General features: G+C 44.2%; 1 protein-coding gene across 2 annotated transcripts in view; it reads left to right on the top strand.

Annotated features, from left to right (window-relative positions):
- Window positions 1-7,147, top strand: part of ARHGAP31 (Rho GTPase activating protein 31) — a 92,985-nt gene extending 85,838 nt beyond the window's left edge. The window contains exon 9 of one of the 2 annotated variants that reach the window (XM_060273762.1): window positions 530-7,147. In XM_060273762.1, coding sequence (XP_060129745.1) covers window positions 530-2,965 — 2,436 coding nt within the window. In that variant the 3' untranslated portion in view covers window positions 2,966-7,147. The remainder of the gene's footprint in view (window positions 1-529) is intronic. The other variant, XM_035114770.2, reaches the window with a different exon arrangement.
- Window positions 7,148-14,379: the final 7,232 nt, after the last annotated feature.

Here is a 14,379-nt window from a genome sequence, read left to right as displayed (position 1 = left end):
GGTAGGTAAGTTTTGTACAATGATTAAAAACAACAGTGACAACCATAATAAGCTTAAGAGACAACCAGCATTGAATGAAAATACCCTAAGGAGCACAGAACTATATCAAATACATTAAAACCACCAGCCACGTCACAGGGACATAAAACCAGATCTTAAAAGACCTGGGAAAACAGAAAAGTCTTATGTTGGTGCCAAAAAGCCAACAATGTGAAAGCCAGGTGAGTTTCCCAGGCAGGGCAATTCTATAGCCAGTGCTATCACTAAACAGACTTCATCTGAGCCCCATCTTGAGGGGCACATGAAGAAGGATTTCTCTAGTTTACATGTATATGTATGTGTGTGTGTGTACTTACACACACATTTGTGTGCTTCTGTATGTGCATGTGCTCATATGTGTAGATTAACTTATTTATTACCCAGGATGCAGCATGTAGGGAAGAATGTGATTGTGTGTGAAGAAAGGGAGAGCAAACTGCCAAGAAAGAGAGTTTCTGATCATGCTGATTTTATTTTTATTTTTGTTCAGGTTCATGGCAGTCATCCCAGTGCCTCAATGGAACCTCTGTGGCCAGAAATTCAACAAGAGCTGAAAATTGTTGAATCTGAAGAGGAGCTGCCACTTGCCCTTGAGAAAGGCCAGCAACAGCGAGACCTTAAACCCAGTGCTTCACTGATTTCATCCTTGGAATCAAACAATTTGCCATGCAGTTCTGGGCTGCCTGTGACGCCACCCGAAGAAGAAAGCACGGTGAGAAATCCACCAGTCGCACCTCACATTTATTCGTTCAGTGCTCCCTCCAAAGGATCAAAGGACTCACCTGTTTGTGATTCTGAACTATCCCCAAAGCAAGATGGTGCTTCTTCCGCTTCATTAAAACTGGAAAATATCCCATGTGGGAAACCTTGTCCAAAGGACTGTTTAGAAACAGAGGACATCAGGTGTGTCCATCCATCTCAGCCCGATGATTGGAAACTTCCATCAGATCCACAAGAAAACTTGGCTCTTTTGAGAGATGAGTCATTGTTTCCTGAAGAAAAGCATCTAGACCAACCAGAGTGGGAAAGTAGTGAATGGCTTCTTCTCAAAGAGAAGGAAGGTGCTGCTGTGATGACCCAGGCAGCAAAAAAGGATCAAGTGCTTTTAGGGAGCGGAGGCTTACAGAGTTCAGTTACCTTAAGTGGAGTTGGAGCCCACCAGCTCAAGGAATGTAAACTGAAGAATCGAGCTCGAGACTCTCTTGACCACCAAGAGGAAGATACATGGGTGGACCATGTTCAGAGCTTAGAGTTGGTGGAGCCATGGGAAGAGCACCAGTGGGTCACCAGCCCACTCCACTCCCCTACCTTCAAGGACACCCAAGGAAAGGCGCTTCATGAGTTTCAGACACAGAACCAAGGAGGGACCAGGAGCCTTTTCAAGAAGCCATGTTTCAATCGTAGCTTCTCCTTAGATAGTAAAGACTTTGTGAAGAGGCACCGGGCTATCCAGCTGCCTTTTGAGAGCGCAGATGTGGAGCATCTTTGTGGTGACATCCGATCAGGAGTCAAGCAACCCTCACAAACAGAGTGGAGAGAAAGTGACGGAGGAGAAGCCTGGCTGAATCGTCCAGAGGAGCTTTCTAAGCCAGATGAGACAAGCAGGAGACTTCTGAGCCACGAAGCAGGCTTTGCAGCCAGAGAACTGTCATCCAGTCATGACAGGGTCTACCCTATTGCTCACAAAGAGTCAGGTGAGAAGGAAGCATACGAGGACAAAGAAGACCAAGAATTTTTGAAGCCTGAGTCTCCTTTGCCACAATATAATACTGAGAAAAGTTCCTTGAGTTTAAACAGCCCAGAAAAAGATGTACCCAGTATACAACAGGCTGAAAGTTCTGGAACTTCTGCCACAAAAGATCTATGTTCTGTCAAAGAGTCACAGACCGGTAAAGGTGAAGACATCCCACGAAAAGGGAGGCCAAGGCCTTCTTCTCTCAATTTGGATTCTGTCCTACCCGCAACCAACCTTTTTAATTTTGAGAGTCTTTCTGTGCCCACCCCACCCAGGTGCTTCCTGTGTGGGCAAAAAGAAGTTAAGACGAGTGACTCTGTGCCATCACTCCCTGTGGCCTGTCCGAGCAAAAACAAAGCTGACCTTTGGGGTTCTCACTTTGACCCCCAAGATGTAGACCTAGACTACATAATGATGGCTCATGCTACCACTGGTCGCCGCAACTCTGCTCCGGTGAGTGTCTCGGCAGTGAGAACCTCTTTCATGGTTAAGATGTGCCAGGCTAGAGCTGTGCCGGTTATACCACCTAAGATTCAATACACGCAGGTCCCACAGCCTCTGCAGACACAGAACCCCAACTGCAGGACGCCAGAGAATAAAGAAACGGAAGCCAATGTAGGTCAACGCAAGTCAACGGAAAATTCTCAGGGTCAGCTGCAACCTCCAAAGAGTCCACCAGTGGAAAGGAAGGGGAAGGAAAATAATAGTGCAGCCTTTATAGATTCAACGGCAAGTAGAAAGGCAGAACCATCCTTTGCCAATCATAATTCCACCCAGGATGCACCAGTTTTTCGTCGGAAACGCAGCTCTGAAGGGGAATCTACAGGGGACAATCCCCAGTCCTCAAAAATGGAGAGGTCTTCAGGGGTTTCTAAGCCTTCTTACAGATCTAGACCAGGAAGACCTCAGAGTCTTATACTATTTAGTCCTCCCTTTCCCATCATGGACCATCCTTCCTCCTCTGCAGACTCCAGAGTGTTGCTTTCTCCCATAAGAAGCCCCTTACCGACCCCTTCTGCAAGCCCCATTTCCAGTGATTTGTCAGGGACAGCTTCAGAGGGGGTCACACTTCGGAACAAGATGACCATTCCAAAGAATGGCCAAAGACTAGAGACTTCCACAAGCTGCTTCTACCAACCCCAGAGGAGGTCTGTGATTCTGGATGGTAGAAGCGGGAGACAGATAGAATAAGGCCCATTCCCTTCACCTCTCTTCCCTGGTGGATGAGATGGGGTGGTCACACAGAGAACTATGATTATTGTTAAACCCATACTACTCAAAAAGTACTTCCTTTGTCATTTCCAACAATCCCTTATTTTACTGATTGTCACTTTGACGATTGATAGAATGTTTAGTCGATTTGACCTTGAGTCCACCTTGGCAAAAAGGTGTGCCAATGAAAGCAATATTATTTGGAAAGAAAATAAGAGATCAATCCTTGTTATGTTAGCCAAAGTTTTCCCCTCCAGACTCTTCCTTGTCTTTCAGCTTTCAACAGAGAACAATCACAAGAATCATCTCAGCAACTAATGTTCCGTTCCTCGCCGTGTTCCTGAAATGGCTTCCTTGTTGATCTTGATTTGTCGTATTCCTGGGGTTCCAGTCCACATCTGTATTAAAAGTTTATAGGCTTTCCCTTCCCTTTGTACTTGTTTATGCACAGACTTACTTTGATGAGAGTTATGTGCTCAATGGGCACTCAGCTAAGTGGTTTAAGAGGAATGGTGATGAATTCGAGCTAAAGCTTTTTTCCGATGGGCTGCCATTGCTATTAAGCACCTGCTTGTGTCTACAGTCCTATTCCCCTAGCACCTGTGTCTTCGTAATTTTTGATAATGTAGAGCTAACTGCAGAGTTCTTATATTAATTGTCTACAAGGATTTGTACAAATAGCCATGTAAACTACCTGCTGACACACAGTGATTGGCAGAGTTAGCTATGCAATAGCCGGGACAGATCCCACCACTGTGCTGACTCTATTGACCCTCTCAAAAAAGCACTGCATCCCCCCCCCCCCGCTAGTCTTTCTCAGTATAAGGTGCAGGTCTTGGTAGCTGCTGAAGCAAGGGGTGGACAGAGCAGTCGCAATAAGCTGCAACCTAACTGCATTTCTTGTATTTTCATAGTGTGCTGCTCTTTATTTGAAGACATCACAGCGTGGTTTTTCTTCTCTCTTTCAAGAAGTGTTGCTGCTGCTTGCTCAAAATAAGCTTGTTCTTTAAGCTGCCACTCAGTCTGCATGATCAGGACTGTAGCTGGCGAGAAACAGTTGTAGGGTCTGATTAGCGAAGAAATCCCCGTGCTAATTTGCAATTGTGAGTCACTAAGTTGGAACTGGGAGCCTTGAAAGCATCTGAAAGCCCGGCACATTAAAAACGTTACATTTTGTTTTCTCATAGATCAGGGCCCAGGTCACAACATTGCATTTTCGAGTTACATTTTCTCAGGGTGCATTTGGATTGGATCTGTGACTTGGCTACAGGCAGTAAAAATGTAGATAAGCTATGTTGTAGTGAGTGTTGGCATGCAAAATGGAAGGGGCGGCATGATGGAGGAGCCTTGCTTGTATTGGAGAGCGGCACTTTGTGCCAAGATTTTGTAGTGACAGGGAGCTGCATGAATATCTACTGTGATGCCTGTACTTCTTCCTAGAATTTCCAACCCTGATGGTGAAGAACTGAATTTCACGATGGCTGCTTCATGAAAAACAATGGTTACCTCTTCTCTGAGGCTCCAGAGATCTAGATGTCCTTTGGGGTACCCTAACTTTGCCTTGCAACAAAAACTTTGTGGGAGCATTTGAAAGATTATGGTAAGAGTAGATTTGAGCACCATCAGTCCCAGAGCATTGTCTGCCTGTTTCTAAAGAAGGAAAGGTCCGTGCTGCCTTTCCTTTTTGCTCATTTTTATTAAAATGAAAATGATCTTCTTGGCTTGGCCATAAAGAAACTCGGCTAAACAATATACTAGGTATCATGGCTTTTTAGATCGATCCACAAGTTAACTCAAGTTTGTGCATAGAGCAAAAATGTGAGGGGCATCTGCTAGGGGTTTTGTATCCTCCAGTTTGGCCGGGCCACAGTATGCTGCTTATAAGATCTGGGAAAGAGGGTGAAGAAGAGATGGAATTGCTTGGTTTTGTAGCTTAAGTAGTATCATGAGGTTGTGCTCTTTGTTAGAAATAAGGAAGGATCGGTGTAGGAGTGAAACAGGTGGTCTGAACAGAGGGAAGTAGGTTAATTTATCATTCCACTATCTGAATAGCGGGAAGAGTTCGCTGGTTCAAATTGTGGCAGAAGAGTTACTTATCTAAATGAGAAGGGAGGTAGTGCAAAATTCATCTGGTTGGAAGGAATCGTCCCTTCGTCTAATCCAAAGGTAGCCAGCGTTGTACCCTCCTTATGTTGTTGGACTCAACTCCCATCATCCCTAATTATTGGCCATGCTGACAGGGGCTGATGGGAGTTGTAGTCCATTAAGACCTGCAGTGCACCACCTTAGTTTCCCCTTGGTTGAAACGAAACCTAGGACTTGCATAAAACCTAGAGTATTGATTGTTTTGCCAAGAGCAGAGAAATTTTCCAAAACAGTGTTCCTGTATGTTTAAATGCTTTTGAGTTTTTCGGTTATGAAAATGCACAAGGGTCTGAGCAGCTTCCCACTGACCAATCCCCCCTCCCCTGCCCCACAAAAGTTGCCACCAAAAGTTATAGCTAGCTTTTCCTCTCTTCAGAGTTTTGAAATAGCTGTATTGATTAATATTGTGCTAAATTTATATATAAACAGAACGTATATAAATATATTAAAGTGTAATTAAAAACTAAGAAATTGTCTCCGAGCAGCATTCGTTACACCTGCGAATCTTGGGTGGATCCAATGTACAGAAATGACTTTTTTGTTGAAAACTCCTCATGTGCAAGTTTTCAAAAACTTTTCTAAAGAAGGCAAGCAATGGGATCACAAGACCAACCTTTCAATCCCCGCCCCTCCTCGTCCCTTCTCCTGCATTGCCCATAATAGCAGTTTGAGCCTACCAAGCAAATGATCAGTAATTAAAGTTTATCATCTATTGAATCTATCATCTATCATCTACTGAAGTTTATCATCAGGAGCTGTAGCCTGGGAGGAGAAGTGCAAGTTATAACATGTCTGCACACCAACATTTCCCTTTCCCAGTGGTTCTCTGCAATGAAATGGGAACATATTTTTTTTCTTAATCGCAGGACAGTGGTCGCAATCCCCCCAAACCTGCAGCATAGGTTTTGCTGCAATTTCTTGCCAAGTTCTGTACTCAAGAATGAATATTTATTGATGGCTCAACACTGCAACACATTTGATGGTTCAGGGTTCTCTTTGCCATTATAGGAACACAAGGTTCTCCTTGCTCTATAGGAACACAGGAAGCTGCTTCATACCATGTTAAACTATATGTCCATCCAGTTTAGTATTGTTTACTCTTGCATGGCAGCAGTTTTCTAGGATCCTAGGTACAGAGCTCTTTCACATCACTGCCTTCCTAATATTTGAACACACACAAACGATGGAGTGGGGAGGGGTAAACTCAAGAGATAAATATATATCTTTATTCCAGGAAAAGGGTGCTCAAACCTATGGCTTATCCACACTTCCTCTTTCCCTACTGTTTCCCCCCGGGGGATAAACCTGCTCTTTAGTGCTCAATCAGAGCAAATGGCAATTTAGGTTTATCTGGATTGACATTTCCTCTGATTTAGCACTAAAGAGTGGGTTTTCTCTGGAAAAGGAATAGGGCAAGGGGAAAACCGGTCCGACCCATGCTTTCTAGGCATAGGAATAAGCAGAAGTGTATAGTTCCTCCTATATCCATTAAATTCCATGTAGGGAGGGGGGGGGGAGAGAGAGAGTCCATCACAGTGCGAAGAGGCCTGGAACATGCATGAATGTGTTGTGTTTTCATTGGTAGCCCTGGTGGGTATTGTTTTCATGGTTCATTGTTGTTCCTGTGGCTATCTGTTTCAGCGCTTTTATTGCTTTGGGGTTTTGCTAAGTCTCAACCATGAGATTAAACTGGAGGGTTTTTTTTTTTTAATTAAAAACAACAACATATGAAATGTGTCCTTGTGGTGTTTGAAGATTACTTATTTGTTGCAATCTCGGTGAACGCAAAGAACTGCTTCTGTTGAGGTCTCTATTATTTGACTAGCTAGCCCAAAGCACCATGGAATTTGGAACTGATCCATCATTAGTTATATAATACAAGAAAACTGACTCCAGATGTTCAGGAACCCAGCTTTCTTTGGTGGGGGACGGCGACAAGGTTTGCATGCGCCTGGAATTTGTAAATAAAATAAATGGGTCTGAAGCAATTATCATCTCCCTAGAAATAAACTAAAATGTGTGTGTGTGTGTGTGTGTTGCATCTTGGGAAAAACTAACATTCCAGAAATGCAGCTCCGCTTCATTTGGGTGTTTGGAAAAAGTCATGCAAAGTAAGGCAAGGAAGCAAACCCCCCCCCATTTCACGTTTCCTATATTCACACAACCAAATATATGTGGCACCATCAGGAAACTTTTTCAGAGCGAGGGCAACGCTTCTTGTTCTCACTTGTGTTCCGCTTTGTGCCATTGTCATGTAGGCAAAGTTAAGAGAATGCTGGTTGATGTGATGCCATCACTCTGCATGCCCCCTGATTGGCTGGGATTTTCCTTGGGACTGAACAGAGAGCTCTCTGAATGTGAGAAGAAGAGTACTTTGGAACAGAGTTATCAGCGCTGAAGAGTGAACAGAATGCTTGGCCACAGGGATGCATTGCGGTTCATTTATTCAGACGGACCTGTGGGCAGGAGTCCGAGAAGGGAAAGTCACTGTGTGGCAATTCTGCGGTCCTTTATGGACTGAGGCTCCTTGTGGTACCCTGGCTCCCTCCGTATAGTCCCCTGAAGGAAAATTAGCAGCACGCCATTCGTCACTGTTTCCACAGCAACCTGAATAAATCGAATGCTACATTCTGTGGTAGCTGATCCGCACACCTTTATACAAAGCATCCATCTTGACTGCTGTCACACCAGCTTTTGAATAGGAGTGATTTAGTGCTCTCTAATCTCTCTTTCAGAAGCTGCCTGTTACTTTTCTGAAAACAAATGCATTCATTGGTGTCTTGCTTGTGTGCTGAGATGCAGCGCTGCCACGGGGGTGGGGATGGGTGGGGAGAGTGTAATTCTACAAAGGCTATTGCCCTGGGGTTTGGATGGGAAACACCAGAACTCCGGGACCACACTTGGAGGGTTGGTTTAACCTCCAGCTCCTTCCTGAAATCTTGCCAGCACTGGATTTAGAGTTGCCATGTGATCGGGGGGACGGGACCCCTGGCCTGCTCTTGTGCTCTTGTCAGATGTAAGGTAAAGGTAAAGGGACCCCTGACCATTAGGTCCAGTTGTGACCGACTCTGGGGTTGCGCGCTCATCTCGCATTATTGGCTGAGGGAGCCGGCGTATAGCTTCCAGGTCATGTGGCCAGCATGACAAAGCCGCTTCTGGCAAACCAGAGCAGCACATGGAAACGCCGTTTACCTTCCTGCTGTAGCGGTTCCTATTTATCTACTTGCATTTTGATTGGCAGGAGCTGGGACCAAACAACGGGAGCTCACCCCGTCACAGGGATTCGAACCGCCGACCTTCTGATCAGCAAGCCCTAGGCTCAGTGGTTTAACCACATTGCCACCTGGGTCCCAGGTGTCAGATGTAGGACACTGCTAAAGTTCCAAGATTTGAAATGGGCCAGGGCTTCTGTATCAGAGGTGTTAAACCTGTAGCCCTCCAAATGTTGTTGGACTCCCACTCCCATCATCCCTGCCCTTTGCCCGTACTGACTGGGGTTGGTGGGAGTTGTAGTCCAACAACGTATGGAGAGTCATGCATAGGCTATCAACACCTCCTTTCCTGGGTACATACAAGGGAAAATGCCAGAAAGGCATTGGTGAAAGAGGTTATACCAGCTGACGTTCTTCCTTTTTTACACAAGTAATCCTCTCTCTTGTGCTTGGAAATCCTGACATGAGACACAAAGGCAAACAGATGCAGGGTTTTGTAGCGTGTCTACCATTTTCCTGCTCAAAATAGCATCTCATGTTTACAGTAGCTCCAGGTGCAAAAGAAAGTGCCTGACAAGATGACAAGATGTAGGAGATAAATGTGCTGGCTTTGCCGTTGCTATTATATCAGCTGTCATATGGTTTAGGGCAAAAGCTTCAGCACATTCTAAGTTGCAATCTGATTTGATTAGGAAGAAATTAAGTTGAAAGTTTCAGGTATGGAATTCGTAATGCAAAAATGGAAACAACAGCTAGGGAACAACAGTTGGGCCTATATATACTAGCACTAATGTGAAAAACAGAACTCAGCCTTGGCTTTTAGGTCCCTAATGCTTAGCCACAATAGTTACGCTAATTTTCTCCGATACAATCGCGGTGATGCTGACAAACCAAGGGACTGCAACACATTCTCTTGGCTGTAGCAAATCTCTGACCCAGAAATATTTAATTCTGTCCATAGGAAAAGACCTTAGAACTTCAAAGAAAATACAGCAGCTTCTTAAGAATAAACCATGGGATTAAAGGCAGGGGCAGAGGGGATAAACTAACGTAGCTGAAGTTGCCTGCATAAGGAGCCGTTTTTGAAAGGCAAAGCTTAAGTGAGCAAACAAAAAGCAGATGCTGAATTCATTCTGAAATATCCAGAGAACCTGAAAAGGCGGCTCTTTAAAAAAAGAAAGAATTAAAAGCATATACAGCATTCAAGGTTCAATGTATCTCATTACTGTTGCCTGAGGCAACTGCATTTCTTAGGAATTTTGCAATGAGAAAAATGCTCACAATTGAGCCCTTATGTTTTTCAACGTGTCCTAGAGTGCCCGCAGCTTCAACCAGCTACCTGAGCCTCTGTTACAGGCTGCCCAGCCCCTTCCAGTCTTTCTACAAGCCTTCATGCCCCACTCAGAAACCTAGCCTAGCATCTTCCAACCAGCTTTCTGGTAGTTGAGAAAGATGCTTCAGATCAGAGATTCTGCAATGGATTTTCTCCACAGAACACATACTGCACATTTCAGAAAGGCTTTGCTTAATGGTTGCAGAAGATAAGACTTCCGAGTAGGATTGAGCTCACAGGGAAATTTGGGGTTCGGCTTTGCCTCAGTGGATCAGCTGCTACTACTGCAAAATTCATTTGAGAAATGTCCTGGATGTAAGTTATGGTGAACTAGGAGTCTGGGGTTCTCTAATACCCTCAGGTGCTGGTGGAGCAAAGATGGGGATGTTGTGAGAGCCCCAGCTCAAATGCTTGTGAGCAGGGCTGAAGCAAGCACGGCCTTGTTTGCAGCTTGATCCATGAAAGACTTAGTTGGCAAGGAAGAAATGGTGCTTCTGAAGAGAGTGCATAACATAGGAATCAAAAGCATACTGTGGCCAGGTTCAATCTCCAGAATCTCCAGGTAAAGGAAGGTTAGGGATCTGGTGCTCTCCACTTGTTGCTGGCCTTTGAGTCCTATCATCCTTAGCCATTGACCATGGTGACTAGGGCTGGTGGGAGTTGGAGCAGAACATCTGGGAGGTTACAGGTTCTGACTCCATCCACAAGCAAGAGAGGAGTCCCAACTGATTTCCCAGTGATGAAGTGTCAAGTCAAGGTAATAAGTGAGCTTCAAGGGACACATGCAGGCACAGACTAGTACTTGAAAGCAAGAAATGATTTTGTTTTTATTCAGGCAAGTAACAGTGTATGCTCAGCAGCAGACAAAGAGTTCAGGGGTCACAGTTCAGGAGTAGGGCAGGAAGTTCCAAACTGGATGGAAGCACCAAAGATGTCCCAACAAGTTTCCCCTCCCTTCCCACCAAAGATGTGGCATGGCGAGCTCACCTGCAAGACTCTCTCACCTTGTGGGAGTATCATGATTGCAAGTAAGTGCTCCATTGGGGTGGGTGGTTCTGCTCCCATCTGCAAATGTAGCACCCAATCCTAAGCAACAAGACTGCACCTTTCTGCTCAGGCTCCCATTTAGTTGCTGCCTCTGCCTCCGGTTCTGCCTCCTCCAGCTGATCAAACCCTCCCTAGCCTTCACTGAGGCTCTTCTCTCCACAGGGAGGTTGGGGGAAGGAATCAGGGTCCCTGCTACCCCTTCCAGAGAGTCTGTTGTGTTGGAAAGTGGAGAACCCCCTTCTCCAACCCCAGTTCCAACAATTCAGCCCCCCACTCTCTGTTTCTTCCTCCACAGTCACGCCTGATATTGACAGTCCACTGTAAGGACAGGATGCTGAACTAGAAGGGCCTTTGGTCTAATCCAGCAAATCTCATGTACTTAATGAAAATATCTGATGTCCTGGATGACCTGTTCAGAAATGCTTCTGCGATGGAAAGCATGGAACCTGTTGCTAGGGTGAACCTGTCAGTTACAGTTTCTTTCGGCTTATCATTTCCCCAGCACTAAGTTCAGTTCTCCACATTTTCACATTAGTTTGCTCCCTCCTCAAAGAGCATCATGCACATTCAGCATTTTAGTGTGAAATTTCTTCCAATATACACATTTTTGCAAAGCAAGTTTCTCTAACACAATGCATTTTACATGCTATTTTCACCAACATCCTCATCTTTATGCACCCTTTATGGCAGCATATTCATTTTTTAAACATATTTTTTGTTTGGCGACCCATACGGCAAAATTCAGAGAAGTGTGCATGGTGTTTCAGAAAGTTTGTATTAGGCTTGGTTTTGAATGTGAACTGAATCAAACTCCCCCCCCCATTCATACCCATGGCTCTCCAGATGTTGCTGGACTGCACCATCCTTGACTATTGGCCATGATGGCTGGGGCTGTTGGGTGTTGGAGGCCAACAACATCTGGAGAGCTACAGGTTCCCTTCACCCTTAGGCTAAAACAGAGTTCCCCAAACTTGTTTTTGGACTAAAACTCCCATCATTTCTAGCTAGCAGGACCAGTGGTCAGGGATGATGGGGACTGTAGTCCAAAAACAACTGGACACTCAAGTTTTGGAAACCCTGGTTTAATGGCACATGATGCCACAATTTTGCTAAAGCTAAGCAGATCTAGAGCTGCAGATCACCAAATAAAGGCTAGCTGATGCCAAGCTTGTGTTCATAAAAGACACTGTAGTAGTCTGCTTCAAAACTATTACTGTCTGCATACTGGAAGTCACGCTGACTGATTCAGACCTGGCTTCTGTTGCCAAACAAGCACCAGAGGTATGGCAGATTTGCCTTCCAGGAGAAACTTCATGTATCCCGCATGAGCATGTTGATCTCCTTACTGCTTCTCCCTTTCTTTTTTCTGCAATTGTTCCTCTGACCTTTACCCACCCTGTGTTGGAATCTCCAACAGCCACAGTCAGCAGAGGAGTAGAAGCAGCTTACACGACAATAAAGACTGACATGTGATAACTCCAGGGGCCAGAAAACCAGAACCAGCAGTGCAAACTCCAGGTAAGCCTGTCTGGCAGCATTCTGCCACCAGTCCATTCTTCGGCCATAGAATGGACTGTGCTTTGGTATGCGATCAAAGGGAAGTACAGTTCTGTGATAAACAGCAACTCTCTTTGGGAAAAGTACACATAACTTGACTGTTAAAAACAGCACTACTAAGCCTAGTAATTCTCTGGCAGGAAGTAGCCATTTGTCCCTGCCTCAGATTAAGACGATTGACAATCTCATCCTAAATGCTTGCACTCCTCTGCCTACTTGCAACGCTGAAGAAAAACACTCCAAACTAATTCCAGCTAGAAAGTCCAGGCGTTACTGGGGCACACATTAGAATATGACGATATACAGGCTGGATTGGGCACTGACCCATTCTTGTTCTATTATGCCAACATGCCATTAGATCGTGAACTTCGTTAAGTACTAAGCTGGCAGAGAAGTGACATGACCATTGAGGATTTATAACAAAATCCAGTTATGCAGAATGACAACCACATACTTGGCTGCTTAGTTAAATACCACACCACCTTGTATAAGCTGCTGGGAAAATGCAATATAGCTGTTTTTACTCAGCAATGAAGAGAAACAGCTTGTGTTGTTGATCAGGTGATCAGATATTGTGAAGGTGGGATATTGAGAAGCAAACATCTGCGTTCACACAGCGATGGGAAGTTTGTATGTGTGTGTGTGTTATTAAAAAGGGCACATTTCCCTATTATTTTCAAGCAGTAGACAGAGGGTCTAAAGCAACCTCATCTTAGATAAGTCCCCAGTAATAATAGCTGCTTAAGTTTTCATGTAGTAGATCAGGGCTGCCTTACAGACCTGCTATTTCATTTGTAAGTTACCAATTTAGCTGTTAAATATGCAGTTCACTTTTCTCATGTGGGCAGTGTTGAGTGCTGAAATAACAACATTAAAATTATATTCAAAGTCAGGTCCTGTTGCTTGAGACTCCTACTGTGGAACGATGCTATCATTTTCATCACAAGAATGTGAAGTTGCATTCATCACAAGAATGTGAAGTTTCATTGGGATTAACTAGCCAGTTTTGTCCTCGAAGGTTTTCCTCCAGCATAAACTTTTATTTGCTCTCATTTTTCAGCTTTTGGACACAAAACCAATATACTTGGATCACATGTGAAAGAAAGCTCCATTTGTCCTAAACATTTCTGTCTTTCTTATATTTTAACTCCACTTTATTATTAAAGATTTGAAGAATAAAATATACATGAAACAGGGCAGGTGGTATGTTCTTAGAGCTTACATGTGGAGTGGTGGGGGGAGAGGAAGTTTTCATCTTAGAACATTCTGTACAAGGAACAAAATATCACAAAAGGAGCAAAACTTGATGTATGTAGAACAAAGTATCAGAATGGACCAGTTAACAAATATTCCTTGCAAAACCAGTTTTGCCCTCATGTCACGTTAGTAAGCTTAGCCTTCCAGTGAACTCCATGAACAACATATTTCATTCAAGAGGAGAAGAAAATGTTATATTCTTCCACTGCCAGGTTCTGCTGCTTTAAAAATAAAGCTCTCCAAAGCAAAAGTGACAACAAATATTACGTGGGCTGGTTGATATAATAACCACGGGAAAAGGTGTGAATATCAGTGATCATTTGAAATAGGTAGCTATGAAACCAGCATCACACATGTAGTTTACTGATCACCACAGCAAAGCAGGCTAACCCAATTCAATATTTATAGCGAAAGGGTGATATCCAACTAGCTCAACATATATCAGTTCATGGATAAAGTTGTTTGCTGTATATTTGTAAGGAGATCAATGGTCCATTAAAATAGTTCAAAACATTACAAAAGAAAGAGATCTGACACACAAAGCAGAGGAAATTATAATACTTGATGGAGCATTACATCTTGAAACCTACTTGTTCCAGACAACTGGCTTCAGATTAGTTGACGCATTTGGAGCCATTTCTTCCTCTTTTGCTCTTTCTGGGAGTAGCATACCCATCCAATGATGTTTCAACGTACCCAAAGTTTTGGAATACAGAGCAAATCAAAAGGCAACTACCCGTTTTTCATCTTGCAGGTATTAGACCTGCTGTGTTTGAAATGGGGGTGGGGGTGGGTGGGGAGCATTGTGCTGAAGAGAAGGAGAGATCAAGATTGTCAGAACT

Source organism: Zootoca vivipara, chromosome 4 (genome assembly GCF_963506605.1).
Source record: "Zootoca vivipara chromosome 4, rZooViv1.1, whole genome shotgun sequence".
NCBI classification, from domain to species: domain Eukaryota; kingdom Metazoa; phylum Chordata; class Lepidosauria; order Squamata; family Lacertidae; genus Zootoca; species Zootoca vivipara.
The sequence above is the reverse complement of the archived record's forward strand: the minus strand, read 5'-3'. Positions and strand labels throughout refer to the sequence as shown.